Source organism: Stenella coeruleoalba, assembly GCF_951394435.1.
Source record: "Stenella coeruleoalba genome assembly, chromosome: 10".
Classification (NCBI taxonomy): domain Eukaryota; kingdom Metazoa; phylum Chordata; class Mammalia; order Artiodactyla; family Delphinidae; genus Stenella; species Stenella coeruleoalba.
The window spans coordinates 14,178,777-14,206,588 of NC_137156.1; the positions used below are offsets into that span (position 1 = coordinate 14,178,777).

Sequence of the window (27,812 nt, forward strand, 5' to 3'; positions counted from 1 at the left end):
TTCTAGTGGCAAATTTAAATTCAGGGCTAACATAGTCATTTTTTTCTAGAGTTAGGTGATGAACAAGAGTGCTGAATTCCATTTTCTCATCAGTCCATAACCCCAGCTTGCTAGTGGTGTTATATGTAGGATGTTAGGAGTTTTGTTGTTCAGCCCTTCACCTCGGGTCATGATGGGCTCTTGTGTGGAATGATGGCAATGGCAGTATGAGATTATTCTGGTCAGGTTTTTCTTTTCAAATTTTTTTAAATTTAATTTTTATTTTATATTGGGGTATAGTTGATTTACAATGTTGTGTTAGTTGCAGGTGTACAGCAAAGTGTTTCAGTTATACATATATCCATTCTTTTTCAGATTCTTTTCCCATACAGGTTATTACAGAATATTGAGTAGAGTTCCCTGTGCTATTACAGTAGGTCCTTGTTGATTATCTATCTTATATACAGTAGTGTGTATACGTTAATCCCAAGCTCCTAATTTAACCCCTCTCCCCCACCTTTCCCTTTTGTTAACCATAAGTTTGTTTTTGAAGTCTGTGAGTCTGTTTCTGTTTTGTAAATAACTTCATGTGCATCATCTTTTTTAGATTCCACCACATATAAACGATATCATATAATATTTGTATGTCTCTGTCTGACTTACTTAGTATGATAATCTCTAGGTGCATCCATGTTGCTGCAAATGGCATTATTTCATTCTTTTTTTTATTCCATTCTATATATGTACCACATCTTCTTTATCCATTCATCTATCGATGGACATTTAGGTTGCTTCCATGTCCTGGCTATTGTAAATAGTGCTGCAGTGAACACTGGGGTGCATGTATCTTTTTGAATTATGGTTTTCTCTGGATATATGCCCAGGAGTGGGATTGCTGGATCATACGGTAGTTCTATTTTTAGTTTTTTAAGGAACCTCCATACTGTTCTGCATAGTGGTTGTACCAATTTACATTCCCACCAACAGTGTAGAAAGATTCCGTTTTCTCCACACCCTCTCCAGCATTTATTGTTTGTAGACTTTTTGATGATGACCATTCTGGTCAGGTTTTTCTTACTGGGTCCCAGCTGGTTTTGACTTGCTCTGTGAGATGTTGAGATGCTCTTGTATGCATGAAATAAACCAAAATGATGTTTCCAGCTTTTTGAAAACTCTTATTATCAAGTCAGATGTAGCTGGGTGATCATTTCTGGGTCATATTTTGAGTTTCCATGTAGTTTGACTGTCATGCCACCCTGAACGAATCTCTGGCATAGTTTCTCTTATATTATTTTGTGATTTTTTAGTTTTATTTTTGTATTGTGTCTTAGTCTTTGTTCTATACTCAATACCCTCAATAAATGTTGAATGTATGTATAAGATGAGCCCCAGTAGATCCAACAGAACAATGTGAATGAAATGGTAGCTCTAAATGAGAAATGACCAAATTGTCACTGGCAGAATACCATGACCTTTGCCTTAAATCTTTTCCCATGGAGAGAGAATTGCACCTGTTGCAGAAGCTGGTTTCCCAGTACTTGTGTTCTTTCATCTGATTTCTTGAAACTCAACAAATCATTAAAAAAATTTTTTTAAATGTTTTATCGCAGGATGTAATTAAGATGTCAAGTCTAAGGTGTGTGTTACTAACATATACTAAGGTAGACGAGAAGAGTAATTTCAGTGGCATCAGAATGAATCTTGATATTTCTTTATATTAATTAATGAGAGTAATTCTCCAAAAAGAAATTCCATTGTTGATTTCCTTCTTACGTAGGACTACAATGTATGTTATATATAATCTGTTACATGTTACATTTTATATAATATGGCATATATTACATAAGTATCTTACACATGCATATCTAGTAATCTAGTAACTATATTTCTATATTTGCATTTTGGCTATATAAGTATGTGTTAGATTCATCTTGGTCTTGCTTTTACATGACTTTAGGTATGTTACAAGTTAATACAATTCCTGTGGTTTGGATTACTTACCATTAATGCCAAGATTTTGTTTGCCTTTTCTTTAGGAAGGTCTGTGATTCAGATTAGGAAATTCTCTATTGTGATGAAAGTCAATATGACTGCAATCTCTGGTGAACAATTTATTATATTATGTCTATCATTGCTCAGAAAGATAAAAAAATATTTTTGTAGATTGAGGTGACTGGATTTTACTTCTCAGTCTGAGATATCAAATGTTACATCTACTTTTGTGGTCTGAGTGAAGCAGTTCCTTCTTAGGCTTATATGAGGGCTCCTCTTCTACCTACATTTTAAATAAATACTGGCGTTCCTTTGGGCTCTCTTTTCTGATCCCTTTCTTTTCTTTTTTTCTCTCCTTTTCCCTTCCTTCTAAGGTGAACAATGCTGATTGAGTTTCTTTTGTGTATCAGGCCAGGGCCGTGCTGTACAGCTGAGCAGGTTGTGTACCACACAATTCTAGGAGGTGACATTCACTGCACTACCTCCACAACTCATATAGTGCCATCAGACACTGTGCTAGCTACTTTACAAACCTCTCCTTGAGCCTCACAACAACCTATGAGATGAATATCATCATTCCTATTTTGTGCATGAGCAAACTGAGTTTTGGGTATGTTAAATATCTTGTTTAAGGTTACGTAATAATTGGTGGGTGATAGATTGTGTATGGGTCGAAAGCCCCTTTGTCCCTCTACAGCTTGCAACCTTTTGTGGGTGACCTCAGCTCTTGGTAATCTCATCCGTGGTCACCACCTAAATGGTGGTAATTCCTAAAAGACCCTCTACTCCAGATCTCTCTCTGTTGACAGCCTACTAGACAAGTCTTCTATATGTCCCAGAGACACCTCAGATTCTGCAGGATTTAATGGAATCATTTTCCTTATGCTGCTCCTCCTTTATTCTCACTCTCAATTAGTGGTACCAGCAGCCTGGGCTCTTCTTTCTCCCTCATTCCCTACATCCAATCAGGTATCAAGTCCCATTAATTCTGTTTCTGAGCTCTCTCTCCATTTGTTCATTTCCTTTTCATGCCAGTTGCCACTATGTTAGTTCAAGCCCTCATTCTTTACTTCTGAATGCATCTGCTCTGTCTGAATTATGAAAAGTGTCACCTAAAGTCTGACATCTCTAGGCATTTGCAGTGGCTCTTGCCTCTGACTGGTTCACCTTTTTCCACCTTCCCCACTTGGCTCCTTGAAGTATCAGCTTTAAGTCACTTTCTCAGGGAAGGCCTTCCTTGATTCTTTTTACCAGCCCCTTTCCTTTAGTTAAATTCTTCTCTGTGCTCCCAAAGCACATCATGTTTCAGTCTGTTGTATCACATACATACACACCATAGTATCCTGATAATTGATTTGCTTGTCTGACTCCTTCCCTGGACTGAGAGCTCTTTGAGGACAGGGGCCGTGTCCAACTTATGTCTGTCTTCCTAACATCAAGCAGCTTGTCTGGGAGGAGATCAATACATGCTTGAGAGGATGATGCACGCTGTGGATTCGTTAGGCAGATCTGAAAGAGTTTTGATTACCATAGCTTTGTAATATAGTTTGAAATCAGGAAGTGTGATTCCTCCACCTTTGTTCTCACAAGATTGCTTTGGCTATCTGGGGTCTTTTGTGGTTCCACACAAATTTTGGGATTGTTTGTCCTATTTCTGTGAAAAATGCCATTGAAATTTTGATAGGATTGCATTGAATTTGTAGATTGCTTTGAGTAGGGTGGACATCTTTACAATATTAATTCTTCCAGTCCATGAGCACGGAATGTCTTTCTACTTATTTCTGTCCTGAATTTCTTTCATCGGTGTCTTATGGTTTCAGTATACAGATCTTTCACCTCCTTGGTTAAATTTTTTCTTATGTATTTTATTCCAGATCTGAAAGAGTTGTTCACGTAATACTGTAGTGTTCTATATGTTTATTTAGTTCTATGAAAATTTGCATGCAGGGCTTCCCTGGTGGCGCAGTGGTTGAGAGTCCACCTGCTGATGCAGGGGACACGGGTTCGTGCCCCGGTCTGGGAAGATCCCACATGCCGCAGAGCGGCTGGGCCCGTGAGCCATGGCCGCTGAGCCTGCACGTCTGGAGCCTGTGCTCCGCAACGGGAGAGGCCACAACAGTAAGAGGCCCGTTTACCGCAAAAAAAAAAAAAAAAAAAAAAATTTGCATGCAGATTTTATAAACTTGAAAATAATCAGTGCTGATATTATTTAATTATACAATGTATTTTTCTTCCCGTCTGCCATTTGCAGCAACAGGCAGCATGATTATTGCTTAACCCATGTTTTCATTCATATTAGCAATAGCTTCTTCCCTTATCCTGTTGACAAGAGATTATAACTTCATTGCATGGTAATTGAAAACGTGGACTCTGTTGAACTTTGGTTTAAGGCACCAGAGTTTTGTATTGACACTAATGAATAAAGTAACCTCTTAGAACGTGCTTTGTTTATCTTTCCTGATTCCTGTCCATCCACAGTGGTCACTACACCAAGAAAATATCTTGAGATTGTTTATCCCAGAACCTAAGCTACTGTTAAATTTGAAGTTAGACATCCGTGGGGTGGTTTTCATTAACAAATACCTTTCTCATCTAACACAGCTTTAGGTGTCGTTCCAGCTCTGCCCCTGTCTGGTTCAAGCCGACCACTTAAATCTCCCTGGACATAAGTTAGGTGTCTGGACTAAACTAGCTAGAAGGACTTGTCAAGCTCAACTATCCTTCAGTTCTATTATTTTGGGTCCCCACTGTATGTTTTCTTACCATCTTATCTCCCTCCGCCTCCTTCCCTTCCTCCCCCACTAGTGGACTGGTCCTCCTGCCTGTCCTACCACCATACACAGAGATACACTGTGTGCTTCCGCACTTGGCGTTGACCTCGAGGTTTTCTTCAACGTGGAGAGCCGAGAAGCAGTTTGCTTGTGTCCTGTGGCACTGTGCCTACTGCTGATACTTCATTGGCATGCTCGGATTCCTTCCACAAAGGGCTGTGAGTCCCTTCCTTGTAGGCAGCACATTCCTGACTGTGGTTGCAAAAGCAGAGTGAGGGTGCAGAGTGAGCAGAAAGATTCCCGATCGGAAGAGCCACGTTTCTAAATGGGAATGTTCAACCGAGTTGGGACTGTGATTGTGACCTTTGGCGGATGTAGGGAGTGAGTAGGTATGTAATGTGTTATAAACATCACACAGACTAAGTGTCTGAGGTTTTGGAGTGAGGAAGGCGCATCCTAGTACCCCACAGCTTCTGAATTACTTTGTTACATTTTCTTTAGCTGGAGTACAACCTGTTAGGTTACTGAGCAGTTCCCCACATAATTTGTTGACAAAGCACTTCCAGCAAAATCATTGTTTCATAAAAGTGTGCCTGTATTATATGAGGTAAACTGAGACTGTCCTGATTGGATTTGCCTGCGATCTAATTTTATCATTAGATGCAAAAGGACAAATCGAGTACATGTGTTTTGGATGAAACATGCATGGGAAGTGTTTCTACAGAAACAGTTTTCCGGCAAGGTGGGAAGGCAGGTCTGGGTTGTTATAAGTAGAAACAAGAGACTTAAAAGAGCTGGGAAGGAGGGAGACAGGCGTCCTGGGAGGACGCGTGCAGAGAAGCGTCAAGTTCTGAGAGCCAGTAGGTGAAGTGCCCCTGTCTGGGCAGAAGGAAGGACACTAGGGGCTGCTGCTGGCTACCCTGCTCGGCATTTCTGAAGCAGCCGTCCAAGAAGGACAAGAGAGAAGTCCTGCTAAGTGGAGTGAGTGCAGGAGGGCGGGACTGCTCTGGGCGCACTGGCAGCCGGGTTCAGACAGGGTTAAGACCATCACCTGCAGTTGAAGAGCGACCCAGATGGGAAGTAGGAAGTGCCGCGCCTGAGCTTCCTGTATAAATAAACGCGCGGCTCCTGGGGCTGCTGCTGGCGTGCGGAGCCCCACGCTCTGCAAGGTTCCCGGGCATCGCAGCTGTGCCCCGAGGCAGGAGGCGGTTACAGGTACTCCTCCTCCGGCCCAGTAGGTCTGGGAGCCCGAGCCCTTGTGCAGTCCTACAGAGCGCGAAGCTGTCAGCGGCAGAGGGAGAGAATGGAACAACTCCTCTTCCCCGGGGTGCGAGCAGCCCCGGCTGGCGGTGAGCGCGAGGGAGTCTGCTGAGAAGCCCGGCGGCTGGGAGGAACGTAGCTCTCCTGCCAGGTAGGTTTAGCGAGCTTTTTAAACGCTGCAGGCATTGCAAGACAGCAGTGGGGTTGGACTAAGAAAAGAAAAAAGGACGAGAGACTATCTCTGATACCATGGTTTTTAGCTTTATTTTCTGCCTCCAGTGCTTAAAACGTACAGAACTGAATTCGTTCTGAATGCCTGAAACACCTGTTAACTATAAAAAATAGATACCTTTGTAAAGGTAAAAAGAAACGTTTAATTTCTAATAAAACAGTCTCTTCAGAATGTATTGCAAAATTCCAGATTAGATCAAACCTCGCTGTGTCTTCAGCGGAGACCAAACTTGGCATAATCTCAGATGTTTGCCTTCTGCTATTTGGAAATGCACAGCAATACGTTGACATACCTAGAGGATAAGATATTTTATTATCTGTGGGATCTTGGTCATATATTATGCTGTTTATTTTGTCGTGTAACTGCTGATAAAACAGGGTGAAACTCTGATCTTATATTGCTGTTCTCAAGTTTAAGTTAAAATGAAACCAATTCCTGTATCAGCAGACTAAAGTTATCTTTAGCTTACCCCTTCCAGGGTACCTTTTGTTTTTCTTACTAGTTTCAGGGATTCTGCTGTAAGTCTGTTCCTGAAGCATATACTTCTCACATTTGGATTTCTCAGAAATGATTTCCCCTTTCTGAAAAAATGTTCTGTCTTCACGCTTGCACTACAGTCTCGCTTTCTTATTTCTGTCTGCAGCACGTATCTTTTCAAAACATTAGCTGGGGCTCACAATAGGACTAGCAGTGTTCTTCTGAACTGGCATTTCTGGAGGTTTATTTGAACGTTGCCAGGTATGAATTAAAGAACAATGTACCTAACGTTTCTGAAGCAGCCGATTGCGGGAGTCTAGTCCCAGAAGCAAAATAAATGAACTTTGAGATGACTCAGTTTTTAGGGTGTGGGTAAGAGGCAAAAGGAACCCAACCAGTCTTCACTGAGTTGCTGGCTAATTAAAGTATCTGGCTGCTGTAGCTTTCACTGAGATGAGCCTCTTGGTCCCCAGTCCCTTTCACATCTAATTCCTCTGCTGGTCCCTCCTCCTTACTCTGTCCTCCCTTTTCGACCCTAGTCCTTTTCATGGGTAACAGTCCCTTCAGTATTTCTGAAGCTATCTTGAAGAGGAGAGAGAGCGAGAAAAAGAAAGACATCTATATCAGATCCATAAGGCCACGTGGAGAGAATTGTATTAGGAAGTCCAAGGCCACATTTTCATAAAACTCCTGTCTTCCCTTTTGCACACCTGTGACTGGAATTTTATTCTTTGTGCTGCGCATAAAGTTAGGAAAGTGGGAAAGAAAATAAATTCGAACTGTCTTGATGAGTAAACAAACTCAAGGTATAGAAAATGTAAAAAGATGTCAAGTAGCAGAATTGAATTGCTTGGCTTTTTATTTAAAACAAACAAAAAAAACCCCTCAACCAACAGCCACCCCCGCCCCGCCCCGCCCCCAAACCAATCACCCTAGATAACTTGCTTCTACAGTACTGTGCTGGACGTGAGTTCTGAGTGTGGTCAAACACTGTCCATTTACCCAGAGTTTTACAAATATTTACAGTCACCTATGCCAAATATCTTTGTGCTGAGCCCCAAAGAACATTCTCAGCATTCAAAAGCCCCATTCTCATGAATGGTTTCAGTTCATTGGCAATTTAAAGGCATCCAGGCTTCCAAACTAGGTCAGTTTAAGACATGTCTTTTTTTAAACATAATAATTAGCTTTTGGGTCTCCCAGATTATGATCCAGGTTTTCAGAGCCAAACCCTACAGCAGAGGGGAAAGTATGCTCTATCAGAAAGAGAAAAGCTCATTTTATTTAAATGGTAAGACCATTTAGCTTTCTGGAAACTGTCTTTCTCTTGAATGATACAAATATTTTAATCTGAGAAATTTATATTTAAGTTTTCCTTTTTGAAAAGTTGTTTCAATATTTTAGATGTTTAGGAACATTTTTAAGGACATCAGAATCATTTCTCTGTACTGTTTCTGCTGGTCCTGGCTTCTGTGTTTCCCCTGACCTTGACTTATGGTATTACTTTCCTGTTGAGTGAGGTTCTTAGTGTTTGAAATCTCTAGTTTGAGGTAGAGGTCAGGAATCATGTTGAACCCAGATGTTGGTGGAGGAACAAAGTCCAGACAGTTTGGGGACTAAACCTACTTTGTGCAACTGATTATTTCGGAGATGGGAATTGGGCCAAGCTGAGCTTTGGGGAGCTGGTATCTGCAGCCACTGCTCTTGAGTACTTAGACTTTTTTTCAGGGATGCCTGCCTTAATTTATTGAAGTGCCTTAGCTATAACAAATTATCAATATTTTCAGCTTTTGACTTGCTGGAAACGAATCCAGATGAGAATCAGGCCCTGAGTATTTCTTCTCCATGTACATTAGAGAAGTTATCTACTGTGGTATTGAGTGATTAGAGGCTGAGTATATAAAGATGTATAAGATGTAGCCTCAGCCTTGAAAGAATCTGGATAAGCTTGGAAGTGAAAGTGAATTTGGACTAGAATAGTAATTTTAATTCATGTTGTTTTACCTGAGAATGAAAAATACTTTGATGTTTGTCCTTTTAATTATGTTTTTGTTTTTTGGGCTTTTTTTTTTTTTGATAATGTTTCCCTGATGTCACCTGAGTGTTAAGTAATTTAAAGAGGCATAAGAGCATCTAAGTTAATTTATTTCATTATTTTAATTTTAAATTTGTTTTTTCACCTTTAGGCATATGTGGGAGGTCTTGCACTAACATTTTATTTTTATTAACATTGGCATTTGCTCTTTACTTGGTGGATGAATACTCCTAAACCCAGTGCATTATACCTTAGTAGTTATTAAAAAATGGAAAACTGTACATTAAAGAGAGTGAAAGTGATCAGTGCTTTCGCAACATGAAATGAGAAACTTCTCATCTGTGATTGGCTCCCTTGCTTGAATTGAAAACACAACAATATAAGTGAAATACACTTCTCTTATTCATAGCTGGGGATACTTCTGATCACATGGCTTGTGGTATCTATTAAAGAACATGCTTTGGGGGGGCTTCCCTGGTGGCACAGTGGTTGGGAGTCCGCCTGCCGATGCAGGGGACATAGGTTCGTGCCCCGGTCCGGGAGGATCCCGCGTGCCGCGGAGCGGCTGGACCTGTGAGCCATGGCCGCTGAGCCTGCGCGTCCGGAGCCTGTGCTCCGCAGCGGGAGAGGCCACAACGGTGAGAGGCCCGCGTACCGCAAAAAAAAAAAAAGAACATGCTTTGAAAGCTATGTCTCAGTGGTTTCTAATTCCTCTGCAGTCATGAGTTTGAGTCTCAGACCTTAAGTCAACTGGTTCTTTGTCTTTCTTGGGAAGATAGAACAAGACTATCTCATTTCTCTTTTTTGTTGGACTTGTGGCTGAAGCTATAAACCCACGAATTGTCCTGTGTATGATTATATGAACCTGTCTGTTGACAGCCTCCTCAACCAGTTTATGCTTTATAAGTGGGGACTATGTTTAATCACCTTTCCATCCATAGCACCTAACGTATGGAGTTCAATTCTTTGTGGGTTGACCTTATTTTCTGCGTTTTGCATTTTTCTGTATTTGATTCCTTGAGAAACTCATTTGGCAAAGATGTACAAAAATACACGCCCTGCACCTTGCTTGGTGTGGGATGGAGGAGTTCTTTTCCCACACTGGTTTTAAATTTGTGTCTATAAAATGTCTGTATACAACTTTTAACTTTCACAGGAGAGCGTAATATTTACACATGCTTTTATTCATTTGGAGAAAACATTTTGGTTTAGATATTCGTTCTTTAGGTACTATAGTTTCTTGGTAGTGTCATAACCCAGGAATTCAGCCTGTCTCTTGCTCAATGGGGCTTTCTGAAATAACACTTCTCCTTGATCTGTTAATTACATCATTGTCTGACCTGCCTGTAAGTGGCGTTCCTTCCTGCCTCTGAGCTTTGTTGTTATGCCAGGCAGGGAGAAGGCAATTATTCAGCAGGGCTGTATGAATAATTGTGGGAGGCAAGGGACCCACTGATTAAATAAGAGGCGGGCAGGGCACAGCGGTGGTGTTGAGGAGGGACCTACAATGATGAATGTAAAATTACAATGCCCAAAATATCATTGAGCTGTTATTCTCATATTCACTCCTACCTTCTTTGATAAGTTTTTATTGTTAGGAAAGCTGGGAATGGTTTTCCGCCTCCTGGGCCTTACCTCTCAGTGGTAATGAGAATACAGAAAGAAGGCAAGAAAAAAGAAACGCGCTTTTTAGAAGGCTAGGCATTTTGTAAATGTTAAAACTTGACATCCCAGATGCCCTGTACTCTGTAAGGTTTAGAGTTAGCTTATCACAATATCATGTACTTTGTTGGTCGTGATCTCATATGTCTTTCCATATATTTCTCCTATGTACTTTGTAGGAAAAAATATAAAAATTAGATCTGATTATTCTCATCTTAAAAAAATGGTAACTGAGGTGATGGAAGTGTTAACTAACCTTATTATGGTAATCATTTCACAAAATATATCTATATCAAATCATTACATTGTATACATTAAACTTATACAATTTTTTTGTATTAATTATATCTCAATAAAGCTAGAAAAAATAGATCTTATTAAAATAATGGGCTTTATTCATTACGTAATTTCAAATAGCAAAGAGACTGCCTAGAAAACAGTTTTTGGTAATATTTAAGATTCCCCTCCTAAGGGAGTATCTGTCTTTTTGGCCCACAAAAAAATTAGTAGCGATATATTTGCATATCAGTTCCATTTTTAGAAGAAACCGGGTCTCCAGGTTACAGAGTTATAATCTTATTGACATCCTGGAACCTGTTGAGATGAAGATGTTAAAACTAAAAGAATTTTAGACTGAATATTTTTTCATCTCTTGATTTCCCCTGAATGAAGCTGCGAAACAGTGGGGAAGAAAACCGAAGTTCCCTTTCCTATCACAGTGATAAACAGTGTTTTGCAGCAATGCTACCACCTCACAAAGCCTGAGTAGGTGAATATTTACCTCCATTATTGCTAAGAATTAAGCATTTCTTGGGTTTGTTTTTACAGTCAGCTCTTCATATTGGTGGGTCCTACATTGTGGTTGGTGAAACCTGTGGATGCAGAAGCCGCGGGTGCGGAGGGCCAACTGTATTAGGCCATTTTATAAAAGGAATTTGAGCATCTGAGGATTTCGGTATCTGCCAGGGATCCTGAAACCAATCCCCCATGGATATCTGGGGACGACTGTACTAGAAAATAGTTTCTAATATGTTTTATTGTTTTCAAATAATGATGAAGTATCTTATTGTGATGTCATGCATCTACTCATTCTTTTACAAAGCAATTAAATAGACATAAAATATACTTGAGTAATTCCATTTCTGTGATTACTAGTGAGGCTGCCTGTGTTCCCGTTTGTTCTCGCCCTCTCAAGGCATGTATTAGAACTGTTTTTCCGATATTACTGGTTGTGCACTGGTTCATCTAGTCCCTGAGAGGCCAGATGAATGGCCAGAGAATGGGTCAAAGATGTAGTAAGGGAGTAGAACCACAACACTGGCCAGTATGGAGGTTTGCATAAGCCCTTGCCTCACTTACCACCAATGTCCATAGCCCTTGGTACTCTACCAGTCAGCTGGTCTACCTTCCATTCCAAACTGTATTAGGGTAGAATTTCAGCAAGTGGCTAATGGCTGATGATGGTCAGCACTTTCTTAGGTTCAGTCAGTACCATTTGAGTCACTAATAGCTTTGGTCAAGAACGTGAACCAGCAGTGAAATAAATCATTGCATTGGGTAGAAATGCCAAGGTCAACAAAATACTAATTTTTGGATTGTGTTGGGCTGGTTGCCTAACATGTCAGTCTTAGTTGATATTGGGAGGGCTTTCCCAACAAGGCAGAGGTGGGACCTTCGGATTACTGTTTCTTTCTGCTCTGCTAGAGTATCTCTGCTCTGCTTCCTGAGAATGTCTCTCCATTATACAGGCAGCACTTCAGCCCTACCTTCCCCACTACCTACTCTTCCTGAAAATGCTTCCCTTTGTTAGCTCCCTGTCACTGTGAAGCATTCATACCTTTTATGAATACTTTGCAGGGATGACTCAGTGTCTTGCAGGGGCATGTAAACATTTTGAGAACATTCATGTGTCTCTTCTGTTTTGTCCCTTGTTCTTGAGTAACTCTTAGACTTTCATATCATGGCCTGGAATTAAGACCCCTCACCACAGATCAACTGGATTTTTACATAAATTAATATTTCTATTACATAAGTAACATCCAGCTGTTTCATTGTATTAACTTTCTTTTTCTCTTAGTCCCTTTAATTGTGCTTTACCAATTTATCTAAATCTTAAAGTTTTTACAGATGGTGTAAAAATTCCTAAATAACTAGACAAGTATCCTAGTAAAACATTATCCTCTCCAATCATGTTATCTTTGTGCAGTGGAATAACAGCTATGATTTTGGGTAGTGAAACGGATATAAACTACGTTAGTTAAAAATACTTTGAAGGTTGGCTCTCTCACCCACTGCGTTTTTGGAGCAGATTGCCTTTTCAGGCCGCCAGCAGAATATGAAAATTCCTTATACATCCTGAGCTTTCCAGCACCGTTTCTGAAGTATTCCTTTCTTTGGCAATTCTAATGAAAACACAAGAGGGAAAAAGTGTCCTGTTCTTTCCTATCAGAAGGTGGTTGCTTCTCATATAATGAATACTTTGTAGGGTAAGAGACACTCAGAGTAGGCAGAACTGCTGATTCCCCTTTCCCGGTAATTTAGTGCAAAATCAGATGTTTTAGAGTGGCTTTCCTTCCTTGCATGCCCCAGCCAATCTGTCCTCTTGTGTGGTTACTTATAGTTAAGCAAGTGAGACTTCTACAATCTGGGTGAAGCCTGCCCTCACCACTCCACCCTCAACCCTGCCACCAACTTTAGAACATTTGAACTTGAAGTTAGCTTGTCACGTTTTTCTTCTTTGCAACATGGCTCTTACATTCGCTACCAAAATTCTTTTCTCGTTGGGTTCTTGACATCCAAAAAGAGGCTCAGTCGCACTTGTAATAACTGTAAAAGTAATTATAATTGGTACCATTTTAAATCAAGCAGGAGGATGGAATATTCAAGTCACTTTCTTATTTTAGGTAAAATGTGAAGTGTGAGGCAAAACAAGTTGAGCAAGCCAGTAAGAGTGAGTTACTGGCTCTCTGGAAGGAAGACTTTTCTGGAAACCTGGAGGGGAGTGTGTGTATTGTCAGTGTACCTACGAGGATGTTGGTTCCCTGAGCAGGTCAGGAGGAACTGCGAGTGTGTGGTTGGTCATCTTCTGGCCACCCCTCTATGCTTCCTGGCATTTAGTTTAGTAGTTTGGGTGGGGGGATAGTTCTGCCAGTGGTGGTTTCATGTTGTAGAGAGGAATGAATTTTTTTTTTTTAAGAATTTATTTATTATTTATTTATTTATTTATGGCTGTGTTGGGTCTCCGTTGCTGCACGCGAGCTTTCTCTAGTTGCGGCGAGCGGGGGCTACTCTTCGTTGCGGTGCGCGGGCTTCTCATTGCGGTGCCTTCTCTTGTTGCAGAGCATGGGCTCTAGGTGCGCGGGCTTCAGTAGTTGTGGCTTGTGGGTTCTAGAGTGTGGGATCAGTAGTTGTAGCTCGTGGGCTTAGTTGCCCCGTGGCATGTGGGATCTTCCTGGACCAGGGCTTGAAGCCATGTCCCCTACATTGGCAGGCGGATTCTTAACCACTGCGCCACCAGGGAAGCCCGAGACCAGTGAATCTTAAGACATAAATGAAGAAACACTAGGACACCTTGGAGCCATTCACAAACATCTCAAGTGCGGGGGAGATTCGTTTAGAGGACTTCGGGATTCCCCAGACTATTGCTTGAAGGGCTCAATTTCTAATGAATCAATGGTGAACAGATTTCGTGTTTGTTACTCTTTTTCTATGAAGTGCTACTGTGTGTCATTTATTTCTAAAACATTCATTACTGATTTTGCCCAGAGTGAAAACCAAAGGGCTGGTTTTCGAACTGTGCGTGGTGAAGCCTTCAGCTTCCATGACGGTGCCTGGGAGGCTGCTGAAGGGAAAGTCAAGGGTACCTGGACGGGGTCTCCCCGTGTTGTTTCAACTGGCGCTAGTCTACCTTATCTCTGTTATCCAAAGGCGGGGTGCTTAAGATTTTGTTTTTATAAAATTCCACTGCTTTAAAAATATTCAAAAGCCATCACTTTGGGGAACTGGGGTTCTGGTAGACAGAAAGATAAATCACTTCTTTTTGAAGAATTATTTTGGATTGTTCAGCTCTCAAAGAGCTGAAATATGTGAGTTCTTTCCTCTGTCTCAGTCACAAGTTCTGCCTTGATTGGAATGCTTGGAATTTTTTTTAAACAAAATTGGTCTCTGCTTTGTAAAAAGTTTTTATGTTATAAGAATATATATATATAGTTTAAATTTATATGTATAAATTTTAAGCCACTTTATTGAGGTATGATTGACAGACCAAGAAGTGTACATATTTAATGTATAGAATTTGATGAGTTGAGAAGTAAGTATACACCTGTGGAACAGCATGGTGCCTGTGGTTAACAATACTGTATTGTATACTTAAAAATTTGCCAAGGGTAGAGCTTATGTTAAGTGCTCTTAATCACGCGCACACAAAACAATGATAAATAAAGGGGGCAGGAGAAAACTTTTGGAGGTGATATTTTTATATTTTTACAACTTTGATTTCATAGCCTATAGGCATGTAACTCACAAACTGAGTAAAAACTTATGTATATTGCAAGGGACAAGATTACGTTTCAGATGTCCTTGATTCACACAACTTCTCTCCCTGCCTTCAAAAGAAGACTATTTCAAAGAGATAACCTTTTTTTTTTTTTTTCTTTTTCGCGGTACGCGGGCCTCTCACTGTTGTGACCTCTTCCGTTGCGGAGCACAGGCTCAGCGGCCATGGCTCACGGGCCCAGCCACTCCGCGGTATGTGGGATCTTCCCGGACCGGGGCACGAACCTATGTCCCCTGCATCGGCAGGCAAACTCTCAACCACTGTGCCACCAGGGAAGTCCCAGAGATAACCCTCTAAGAAGTATCCCTTTATGTCTTTGTTTTTCAAGTACATTGGCCTGTTAAATGTCCCCTTCTGAAAAATAGATTGTGAGAAAAAAATGACTTTCTTGAAGAATACCTTGCTCTCTTGCCTAGGCTGGGACAACAGGATTTATCTATTCTCAACAGCTTCCTCCAAATGGGCTGTTAGTGTAATTGACATTTGTGGTGTGGGATGTTTCTGGCCTGTGTCATTTCCCATCTTCCCTACACAGGAAGCCTTTACTGGCTACATTTCTTCTTCTTGTGTGACTTGGGATTTCTTTTTTTGAGGGGGAAAATAACTCAGAATATGTGGTATGAGCAGTGTTGGGAAAATAGAGATGAAAAGACGTTTTCAATAAGATGATGTATGTTATCAACGGAGGAGTCTTGGAGAAGAAAACAGGCGATAGTTGTGTTAAGTATAAACTGGGAACAGGGGAGAAGTAAAATCATTCACTTTTACCCCTAACTGACCCTAAAGGGATTTTTTTTTTTATCTTTAAAATCCTGGATTTGATGTGTAGGTTGATTTGAATTTAATTTGCTATTGGATGATAGATCGTCAATAGTTAATTGAATAAGAATACTGTGTCTTGAACCATATTGGTCTTTTCCCGAGAAACATCTATCATATTGGAAGCCAGTCATTGGTTAGCTTCCTATTTAATTTATTTTTGGTCAAGTCTTTTACTACTACTTAAGGAGTAGGTGATAAACCATAAACACTTCAGGGCACTAGAGTTAGAAACTGTTGACTCTTTCTGATGTGCCACTGAGAAAGTTAGTGCAGTTAGATCTCATAGATTTTTTTCTTTCTAATCTAATCTGGTTTTTTCTCCCGTATTTTAGTACTTTTGTACTAATATATGGAGACTTAAGTCGCTGTGGGGCTGTATAACAGATGCTGAATATGTAAAATAATTTCTTTTGCCCAAAAATTGGGAGGAAGAGAGTCTGGTTCTTCTGGGGGGAGAGGATACAATTATTTCTATGGCCAAATTTATTAGAATTGGCCGTACTCTGTTAAAATAGTAAGAACTTAAGGATTTTGCTTTTATTTAATCAGAACATGAAATTTCTTGATGTGATATAAACTATGTATATGTAGGGAAATTATTTTCACAATTATCTTACCTCTTTTAAAGATATTCTGAATAAAAACAATCTAGTGGAAGGGCTTCGGTTATAATTTTTATTTTTCGGTGTAGAAATATCCTTTCCTATAGTCATGCTATGTGTAGAGACAAATTTTATTCTTCAGTGATCTTATGATAGCCGTAGTCATGGAATTCACCTCTCTCTCTTTCTCTCTTTCCCTCCCTATTCCTATATCTCTCTCTCTCCCTGCTACATCCCTCCACATAGTATCCACTTGTGAGGCAGTTCTTGGGTAATGGACCAGGCACTGGACTTGGCCTCAGAAGATGGAGGTTTGAGTTTAGCTGTGCCGTGTATAAGCTCTGAGAACTTTGGCAGATTACTTAACTTCTCAGGACCTCAATTCATCTATAAAATGAAGGAAATAATCATTGTGGTTGCAAAACATTAAATGAAATAATGCATGTGAAGGAACACAATTAACACTGACACCTTATTGAAATTTTTTTTTTAATTAATTAATTTATTTTTGACTGTGTTGGGCCTTTGTTGCTGTGTGCAGGCTTTCTCTAGTTGCGGCGAGCAGGGGCTACTCTTCGTTGCGGTGTGCAGGCTTCTCATTGCCGTGGCTTCTCTTGTTGTGGAGCACAGACTCTAGGCGTGCGGTCTTCAGTAGCCGTGGCGTGAGGGCTCAGTAGCTGTGGCACACGGGTCAGTAGTTGTGGCTGGCGGGCTCTAGAGCGCAGACTCAGTAGTTGTGGCGCACGGGCTTAGTTGCTCCGTGGCACGTGGGATCTTCCCAGACCAGGGCTCCAACCTGCGTCCCCTGCATTGGCAGGTGGATTCTTAATCACTGAGCCACCAGGGAAGCCCTGAAATTTTTTTTATTGGAGTAAAATATACATAACAAAATTTATCATTTCAACCATTTTAACTGTAATTCAGAGGTGTTAAGTACATTCACAATGTTGTCCAACCATCGCACTATCCATTTCTAGAACTTTTTCATCGTGCCAGAAACTCTGTATTCATTAAGTGATAACTCTCCGTTTGCCCTTCCTCCAGCTCTTGGTAGTCCCCTTTCTACTTTCTGTCTTTGTGAATTTGACTGTTCTAGGTTCCTCATATAAATGGAATCATACAATATTTGCCCTTTTGTGTCTGGCTTATTTCACTTAGCATAATGTCTTCAAGGTTCATCCCTGTTGTAGCATGTGTCAGAATTTCATTCCTTCTTAAGGCTGAATAGTATTCCGTTGTACGTTTATATCACATTTTGTTTATCCATTCATCCGTTATGGACATTTGGATTGTTCCCACCTTTTGACTGTTGTGAATGATGCTACTGTGCACATCGGTGTGCAAGTATCTGTTTGAGTCCCTGCTTTGAATTCTTTGGGGTGTACACCCAGAAGTGAAATTTCTGGATCATATGGTAATTCTATATTTAACTTTTTGAGTGACATTCTCTTTTTAAGTATTTTTTGGATCTGTTGAATTGATCATAGCAATGCGATTCCTAAATGGTGTGTTTGTTCACAGTAGTCTTTTAATTTCCATAGTTGACTTGATATGAGTCAGGACAGTGAGGTCACCTTACATTTCAGGACTCTAGGAATAGGTTGCCAAGGTGATAAGCTCTCTAACCCATGGTTCTTAGAAGTGCATTTACTGTACACTTAGATCATTGAGGGTGAGGATTTGCCCTGCTGGTGCCCAGATGTGTTGGTTAAACAATAGCTGTATCAATGGATATAATATTTTCTGCTTTGGGCCTTTCTGTAGGGATAGAGGAGACTGAACAACGCTGAAGACAGGCTGATGGGCTCAGCTGGTAGGCTCCACTGTCTCACCATGACCGCTGCCGAAAATCCCACACCTGGAGACCTAGCTCTGGCCCCCCTCGTCACTTGCAAACTCTGCCTGTGTGAACAGTCTCTGGACAAGATGACCACGCTCCAGGAATGCCGGTGCATCTTCTGCACAGCTGTAAGTTTACCCTGATGCTTTCATCATGAGAGAATACAAAGGGAAGAATTGTAAAAATACAGGATATACTTCTGTGACTTACCGAGAAGCCAAAGTTTGCTACAATATGATTCTGCTTGGGAGCGCAATTCCACATTTGGATATGATTCCAAATACTATCTTGAATAGTAAACCCGATATTTACTGGGGTTTAGGCAAAGTGTAACACGTATATGAAGTTGAATTATTGGTTGAATAAGCAGCATCTTTCTGTTCTTAAAGCTCTAGCTAAGGAACAAAATAGACATTTTAAACATGCCTTAGTTAACTATCATCTGTAAGAAGCTCATCAAGTGTTTTGAACGATGGAGAAATCAGGTAGCAATTTGCTGAATTTTCTTTCATGTACTTGCTCGTCTCCTACAAAGCACATGGTATACAATTGTTTTACTTTGTCGAATTTCCGTTTTAAATTTTTTTCCTATTTTCACAATATGCCGAATGCTGCTTATTCCTCATAACAAATATAACCCTATAGATCTGCAGGGGTGGGCTTGTCTCTTTCAGTTTGGCACTTGGTATCAAGGCCCGTGACCTTGATTGCATGTATCCCTGAAGGCTGGTTGGTTAAAGAACAAAGATAGGAAATGGACTGATGGGTTCACGGGGACTACTAGAAGTGTGAACCAGGTGGTCTTGTTCAAATTTTCATTTATTAAAGCATTTTTTGAGCTCCTCCTCTGTGCTAGGCACTTGATGCTGGGAATATAAAGATAAGTAAGATACTCCCCACAGAAAAGATGGACACCTTGCAGGAGCTATACAAGAGTTTGGTGAAATCAGGGATGGCTAGACGTAACGTACCGCAGGAGTGCCTCACTCACTTTAGGAGTGGGAGGGGGATTCCTGGTGGCAGGACTCTCTGACCTGAGGCCTTAACAAGAGATTGTAAACTGATGCCTGTGGGCCACATCGGGCCTCAACACATTTTTGTTTGCATCCCCAATTGGGAAATTTCAAATAACAAATTGGTAAATTTTTCATGAAAAAGTAGTAAGATATAGCTACTCTGGGCCTGTATTCATAGGCCCAGAAATAAATGATCTTTCCTCTATTTATGGTACCTACCTCTCTCCTGTGTGTCCTGTGTGTTTGAAATAGCTACACTTTTAAACTAAGGATGGAGTAAGAGTCAGCTAGGAAGAGTGCTGGGCATTTCAGCATGGTAGAGGGGAGGGCCTTATGCCTAAATCACAGTAGTCAACTGTCTGTCTTTGCTTTGGTAGGCCTTGTATGGACAGACTGTTAATATTTATTATACAATAAGCATAATAATCACCAGCCAAATGTGAATTTAATACCCCTGACTTGTGAAGGACATTGACCAGTTTAGATACAGTGATCAGTGCTTAAACCAACGGGAATGAGGAGAAAGAAATCATTTAGGAAATACTGGAATAATTTATAAAAAGACATTTTACTAAGCATACTTTTTAAAAAAAAACAGTTAAGGTGAAGTAAATTTTGCTCCATCTCTTTTTTCTAAGTTCATTTAACTCACATGACACATTTTCTAGCTAGTTTATATCAATTTTCTTAAATTCTTTTGGATTGAGGATTAACATAGAGAGAAGGCTTGGAATAATTTTTAGGTAAAAAGGAAAGTGACTAAAATCCTTTCCTTCTGTTTTCAACTGTAGGATCCAAAGATGGCAAAGAAATAGTATCATTTATCCCTTTATTCAACAGATATCTAATGAGCAGCATTTGTGTGTTCCGGGAACTGTTCTAGGCGCCGCGATTTATCAGTTAAAGAAACAAAACCCAGCATAGATCCTTGCTCTTAGGAACTTACATGCTATCAAAGGAGTTACATAATAAATAATTAGCATACTAAATAGGTAAGTTACATACTAGTGGGTAATAGGGGCTTAGAAAAAAAGCAGAGCAGGAGGTTAGGAGTGTATGGACCAGGATGTTACACTGATAGTTGGGTGGACAGAAGGAGGCTTCAGTAAGTGATGTTTATGCTGGTTCTTCCTCATCTTGTCAGCGTGTGTTGCTTCGCAGGAAGTAAGGAAACGGCCTTGTCATCACGGGGCAGCTTCAGTTTTCTTTGGTCTTACTTTGTTTCTGAGTGCTGTGCTTCAAAACTGTTTTCTTTGACTTTCTCACATCGCTTCAGGACCTTTGCTAATCCTTGAAACAAATGAGTCAGAAGCAACATTCGGTTAAAGCCAGAGTGGAAATTTTTGTCTGAGGGTTAATGATGTTTCAAAGCAGGATATGGAATTCACTTTTTGCAATGAGATCTCGAAGAGCAGAATTCAAATGTGTGCGTCAGCGTTGGGTAAGGAATACGCAGACAAGCAGAGGCTGTGTTTCATACTCACAGATTACTGCCATTGCCATATTATTGTTTCCATAGAGCTTAGTTCCCAGTTAAAGACAGACAACTGCTTCTTATTTCTCCTTCAGCAGTTTGGGGGTAGGAGTTCATACAATTAGATTATTCTGTCATTTAGATTCATACTTCCTCATTGTTGGGGAGTACTCAAGAGCAGAAAGACAAATGGCTTCGTATTGTTGGTATCCCTCCAACTTGGGAACTTTTCATCGCTGTAAACATTAACCTTCCCTGGCTTCCCAATACCCCGTTTTCTATGATCTGCCAAAATAGTGAGCTGTATGTGTTTGATTACATTAGTGTCTATAAATTTGCAGTTGATACCAGACTCACCTGAAATACTATTCTAACGTTTCTGTTAGAGCTCTTATGTCTTCTTTTTAAAAACCAGTTTAAAAATGTATCTGAGGGTTACTGATGTTAAAAACCAGTTAAAAATACCAGTTAAAAATGTGTCTGATCCCCCTAGATTTTGATTTGCATTCGAATTAAAGATATTAAATGTGTTTTGTGTTTTCAAGGCTGAAAAGAAACCTGTGACATTTTTTAATAGGCTATATACTACTAATTCCCAATTTTAAGTACGATTGGATGACATCTTCCAATTATCGACTGGGAAAGCCTTCTTGTGCATGCCACATATTTAAAATGGTTTTGCTAAGATGGTTCCCTCTTCCCCCTCCCATGAAGAGAATGTCCAAATGTAATGGTTCTCTTGCTAGAGATGGTGCTATACTTATATATTTTCATCAGTTCAATAAAGCTCTTTATACATTCTGTCCCTGTCCTGTTTTCCCTAAGAAACAGTGTGATCAGTGTGCTTGGAGAGTACAGGATGGACAATGTCTGACTGGACCATTGGCTGTTGGCCAGCTCAGACCTGGCGCTTAAGCGGGTGTTCCCTAACCCAAGGGTGTTCCATGACCCTCCAGCTCTGTTTCCAAGTCAAATTAGCTTGGAAACGTGTATGTTTTCTAGTCCTCTCTTGGAGGCATGTAAAGCATAATTGCATTTTAGAGACTCTGTGAAATCTTGTGGTTAGAAAGAAAGCAAAGGGACCCTGTTGACCTTCTCCTGATGAAGCATTTCCGTTTGACCAATGCCACCTTCTTTTTGAGTGGAATACCTATTAATTTCCCCACAACCAGTGCATGGAAGGATGCCGCTTTGACTTACCCCATGGATGTAATTCTTGATTTAAATGACATCCAGAGAAAGGAAGGGGACAGATGTTGCTTCAAATAATCCATCGATGTGTCTAGTTTCTTGTTAAAAGAAGCTTTACCATGTTCTGTTTGAGAAGATGGTTTCTGTTAGACTGTTTGCTCAGATTTAACATAGAGAAGAAAGTATAGTATGAAGCAAGGGAAGCTAAATATACGGACAAAGATGGGTGGAGCTCTCACTAGCCTGACTTAAGTCATGAATCATTAGGTGCGTCACGGAGCCAAAGATATTGTGGGGTTACAGAGGGAGGTGTTGTAAAATTCCTTGTTGTACGTGAAAGTTAAATATCTCAGGGATGTTAATTAATAATGAATAATATGGAAAAAGTCTCTCTCTCTCTCCCCACCCTCCCCCATGGATTTAAATAATGCAAATATGAAAATTCAAATTCCCCTTTTCTAGCTTTTGCAACACACTCTTTCAGATAATACCACACAATTATAATTCAAGGGAAAGAAAAAAAATTTCACAAAAATCCATTATCAAAGGAGGGAAAATTTGTGGGTTTCTCCCTTGTGAGCAATATTTGCCTCTCTGATTTATTTTGGAAGCTATTTCTGTCAGCCACGAATTAAAGAATAATGAAAACACAGTTGTTGCTTGTTTTCATAACCTAGATAATTTCACCTAAAAAGAGTTAGTATGTTGGCATGGCCTATTTACCATTCAGATTAAAGACAGGATGTGCTGAGCAAAAAGAAAATAAAGTCCAGCCATATTCTTGCCTTTTTTCCATTATGTTTTGTTGGCTCTAAGTAGTTAGAACTCCTTTTACTATTCATTTCTCTGAGCCAAATGGATTTTCCAGTGTTTGAAAAAGTGAGAGGAAATATAAAGCTTTTTAAACCAAGCCCTTCTTTTCCTTGGGGCCTGTTGGGTGACCTTTAAGCAAGGCCCACATAGAGCCTGGGAGACATTTACAGTGTGGGAAGATTTGCAGTGTGTGTGCGTGCATACGTTGTGTATGTTTCTGAGTACATCCAAACATACATGCGCACCCACACGGACTGGTAACTTTCAAATGAAGCAAAGAACTTGCAGTGGTTCTTTCCTGGATTCTAACCGATACCTACATAAGGAGGAAGGAATGTCATTTTTCTATTCCCACCTCCATTCTTCCCTTCCAGTGTCGTACTCATAGTGGTTAAAAGTGCAGATGCAGAGCTAGGAAGACCCAGGCTCGTGTTCAGGCTTTGCTGTTTACTGGTGTTTAACTTTAGGCAAGTTCTTTGGCTTCTGTGAAGCTTAGTTTCTCACCTGTAGGATGAAGGGGGAGTAGTGGATAGTAGTATCTATCTTAGAGTGTTGTAGGAAGCATCGAATGAGAATCCCCGTACAGCAACTAGCACAGTCCCAGACCCCTAGTAAGTTAACATTATTATTCCTCTCTTTCCTAAGTTCTGTCAGTAGGCTGAGCTGTTCTGTTTTTCGAAAATGTTTTAGAGGAAGGAAATCGTGTAAAGGCTTGACTTGCTTCCTCATTAACCTTTTATAAAAAGGTGGTTATACAATCCAAAAATGGGCAGAAGACCTAAATAGACATTTCTCCAAAGAACACATACAGACTGCCAACAAACACATGAAAGGATGCTCAACATCACTAATCATTAGAGAAATGCAAATCAAAACTACAATGAGGTATCACCTCACACCAGTCAGAATGGCCACCATCAAAACATCTCCAAACAATAAATGCTGGAGAGGGTGTGGAGAAAAGGGAACCCTCTTGCACTGTTGGTCGGAATGTAAATTGATACAGCCACTATGGAGAACAGTATGGAGGTTCCTTAAAAAACTAAAACTAGAACTACCATACGACCCAGCAATCCCACTACTGGGCATATACCCTGAGAAAACCATAATTCAAAAAGAGTCATGTACCACAATGTCCACTGCAGCTCTATTTACAATAGCCAGGACATGGAAGCCACCTAAGTGTCCATCAACAGATGAATGGATAAAGAAGATGTGGCACATATATACAATGGAATATTACTCAGCCATAAAAAGAAACGAAATTGAACTATTTGTAGTGAGATGGATGGACCTAGAGGCTGTCATACAGAGTGAAGTAAGTCAGAAAGAGAAAAACAAATACCATGTGCTAATACATATATATGGAATCTAAAAACAAACAAAAAAATGGTTCTGAAGAGCCTAGGGGCAGGACAGGAATAAATACACAGATGTAGAGAATGGAATTGAGGACACGGGGAGGGGGAACAGTAAGCTGGGACAAAGTGAGAGAGTGACATGGACATATATACACTACCAAATGCTAGTGGGAAGCAGCCACATAGCACAGGGAGATCAGCTTGGTGCTTTGTGACCACCTAGAGGGGTGGGATAGGGAGGGTGGGACGGAGACACAAGAGGGAGGGGATATGAGGATATATGTATACATATCGCTGATTCACTTTGTAATACAGCAGAAACTAACACAACATTGTAAAGCAATTATACTCCAATAAAGATGTTAAAAAAAAAAGGTGGTTATATAGGTGATTTCAACTCACTACTATTCTGAGACACCCACAGATTAGCAGTTAGGGTTGAGAAAGAGAAATTTCTCTGTTGGATCTGTCCAAAGAGTGGCTAATGGCTGCATGTTTCAACTGAAGACCTAGCAGTAAGACTTATAGGAAAAACCAAAAACCAACACAACTTGGAAAGTCAACAGATGAGTACATTTCTGGTGGATGTAAAAGATTCAGATGAAAGTGTCTCAAGCTAATGTTTAAGAGCTGCTGACCCCCAATAAGAATATAGTAATATAATTACTTACTGGCTTGATATGTTTAATCTAGTATCATTTTTAGTGTCTTTTACTGAGAACTCTGTGGACTGCAGGAAATAATGAGGCATCTTACTCCAGCAATGTTATGGAACAGTTTTCCGTCCCCTCTTCTGGTCATGTGACCTGCCAGCCTTTCCTGAAGTTTTAAAATCTCCAGCTCCCTGGATTCCCATGTCTTCTAGTAGTACTAGATAGACAGAAGTAAATTCTGCCAGCTCAGAGCCCTCTCTTGCTCTGTTGGTTTCTGGTACTAAAATATAGCCTGGCTTGCAAGGTTGGTTTTATGCTTTCCCTTAACTTTATCTTGGACGATCGATGGTGAGTTGGTAAATTTATCTTTGTCTTTGTTTGTAAATGACCTCAATGTTCTTGCTGCTTATGCTTGACTGGAGTTTTAATGATAAAACTATGATGACTTGTATATTTGGCAGTCAAGTCACTGGTGTAAAAACACAAATTTTGATACTCTCTTTTTCCACTGACAACTGAGTGGCTACAGGTCAGATAGCATCTGAGAAATAAAGGCAAACTGTAGTAGCATGAGAAATGGACTAGAGATGACTTAAGGGGGAGCTGGCTTCCTGGACCTATGATCTCATCCATTGCCTAATGCTTACCACTTACTTATTCAAGGAAAGTGGTAAAATGTGGCCAAAGGAAAGAGCAGCAGAGAGAACCATGCTCTTAAGGCCCTAATGATGGTGTCATGGCATCATAGTCCTAGAATTGGAAGGGACCTTAGATCTAATGCCCCTGCCTTCCTAGTGAAAGAAGTTCCTTTCCTGGATGCCAGAATGGCTTGACATTTAAGAGAATAGATTTCAAATCTGGTTGTCTGGGCTTCATTTATTCAACAAAGATTTATTGTGCCATGCACAGCTCTGATGGTGAAGATACAGTCGTAAATAATCAGATCAAGGTCTGGTTTTCAAATAGGTCACAGGTTAGTGCAAGACACAGACACTAATAAGTAAATGCAGACGTCAGATGATGATATGTGCTCTGAAGAAAAACAAAGCAGGCGGAAGGGGATAGGGAAAGCTAAAGGAGAGGGGGTTTCTATTTTACGTTAGATGGTCAGGGAAGTCTCACTGACAAGGTGTTATAGTTAGCCCTCTGTGTCTGCGGATGCAGAACTGAGGAATGTGGAAGGCCGACTGTACTAGGCCATATTGTCTAAGGGACTCAAGCATCAGTGGATTTTGTTATCTGGCGGGGGTGCTGGAACCAACCAACCTGCCCACCACACGGATACAGAGGGTTGACTTATTTAAGCATTTATTTATTTAAACAGAAAATACATTATTCTGTATTATTAATTTATTTCTTATTTAAGCAGAAACTACATTATTCTGTATTTAAGCAGAGACCTGAAGAACATAGGGAACAAACTGTATAGATGCCTGGGAGAAGAGAGTTTTAGGTGGAGGGAAGCAGAGGTCCTAAGCTGGAAGTGTGCTTGATATGTTCAGATACAGCAAGGAGGCCAGTGTGCGTGTGCATGCACGTGTATGCGTGTGTGTGTGTGTGTGTGTGTGTGTGTGTGTGTAGGGAGATCAAACATGAGGTCAGAGAGATAGTGGTGTTTGTGGGTAGACCTTGCAGGCTATGATAAGAATTTCGACATTAGGTTGATGTGAGAACAGAAACCTTTGGAGGGTTTTAACCCACAGTGTAACATGATGTAATTTTACCCCCCTTTTCATTTTATTTTTTGTGGGTTATTTTGGATCTAATGTTGTTTTAAATGGATCAGTGTATTAATAAGTGTTCTCCAGAGAAACAGAACCAATAAAAGATACGTATGTATGTGTGTGTACACATGCTCTTACATATATGTATATATGTGCATATGTGTGTACATGTATATATGTAAGAGTATATATGTACATATATATATACACATACATCTTTTATTGGTTCTATTATTAGGATTCTGTTTTCTCTTAGATTTATTATAAGGAATTGGCTCATGCAGTTACGGAGGTGAAGTCTCATGACCCACTGTCTGTAAGCTAGAGACTCATCAGAACCAGTGGTGTGGTTCCACTCTGAGTCTGAAGGCCTGAGAATGAGGAGAGCCAGTGATGTAAGTTCCAGTTTGAGGGCAGGAGAAGACCAATGTTCCAGCTCATACAGTCGACCAGAGAGAGTGAATTCTCCCTTCCTCCACCTTTTTGTTCTATTCAGGCCCTCAACTGATTAGATGAGGCCCATCTACATGGTGGGTTGGGGGGCAGGTGGATCTGCTGTACTCAGTCTTCCAACTTGGATGCTAATCTCATCTGGAAACACCCTCACAGACACACCTAGAAAGAATGTTTAACCAAATACCCAGGTATCCCATGGCCTAGTCAAGTTAACGCATAAAATTAACCATCACAATCACCCTGCCAGCTGTGTAGAGGATGGACTGCGGGGGCAGGGGTGAAAGCATGGAGACTAGTTAGAAGGTAAATATGATAATCCAGGCCAGAAATGAGAGTGGCTTGGACCAGCAGGTGATAGCCATTTATGTCTGTGGATAGTCTGAGTCTTCATTTTCTTTTATATAATTTAGGGATAATAATAAATCATCCTTTAAGGTTAGAAGATCTAGATAAAGCATGTAGTACAGTGCCTGGAATACAGGTAGCATGTATAGCTCTACTGGTTTTGGTGTGATCATCTAGATTTTGCTTGAAAACATCCAGGATTGGGACATACCATTAACACTAGCTATTCAGTTATTGGAAATTCTAATCCTGAATTATCTTTTTCTTCTGCATTGATTTGAAACCTGTTTCTATATAAATTCTACTTATTAGTATGAGTTCTGTTCTCTAGAATAAAATTGGTTGAAATCAAATTTTTATTCTATTCACTAGCCTTGTATTATTTGAATGAAGGTTATCTTTCTGTTAGAGGGCAAGGACAAGGTTACTCATTAAAAATTCACCCACAGGGCTCTGTCCAATGTGGGAATGTTAATAAATTTGTTCCCCCTTCCCCTGGTTCGGTTGACACAATTCTTTTGGAACAAGCTTCATTTGCACAACATTCTTGAC

General features: G+C 40.3%; 1 protein-coding gene across 20 annotated transcripts in view; it reads left to right on the forward strand.

Annotated features, from left to right (window-relative positions):
- Positions 1-27,812, forward strand: part of RNF144B (ring finger protein 144B) — an 850,456-nt gene that overhangs the window by 83,352 nt on the left and 739,292 nt on the right. For 18 of the 20 annotated variants that reach the window (XR_013830101.1, XR_013830102.1, XR_013830103.1 and 15 more), the window contains exons 1-2: positions 5,715-6,153; positions 18,152-18,355. Coding sequence is in view for 3 of the 20 variants with exons in the window: in XM_079933554.1 (XP_079789680.1) it covers positions 18,188-18,355 (168 nt within the window). In the remaining 17 variants the exon portion in view is untranslated. Of the gene's footprint in view, positions 1-5,714; positions 6,154-18,151; positions 18,356-27,812 lie in introns of those variants that run through there. The other 2 variants (XM_079933556.1, XM_079933555.1) reach the window with 1 other exon arrangement.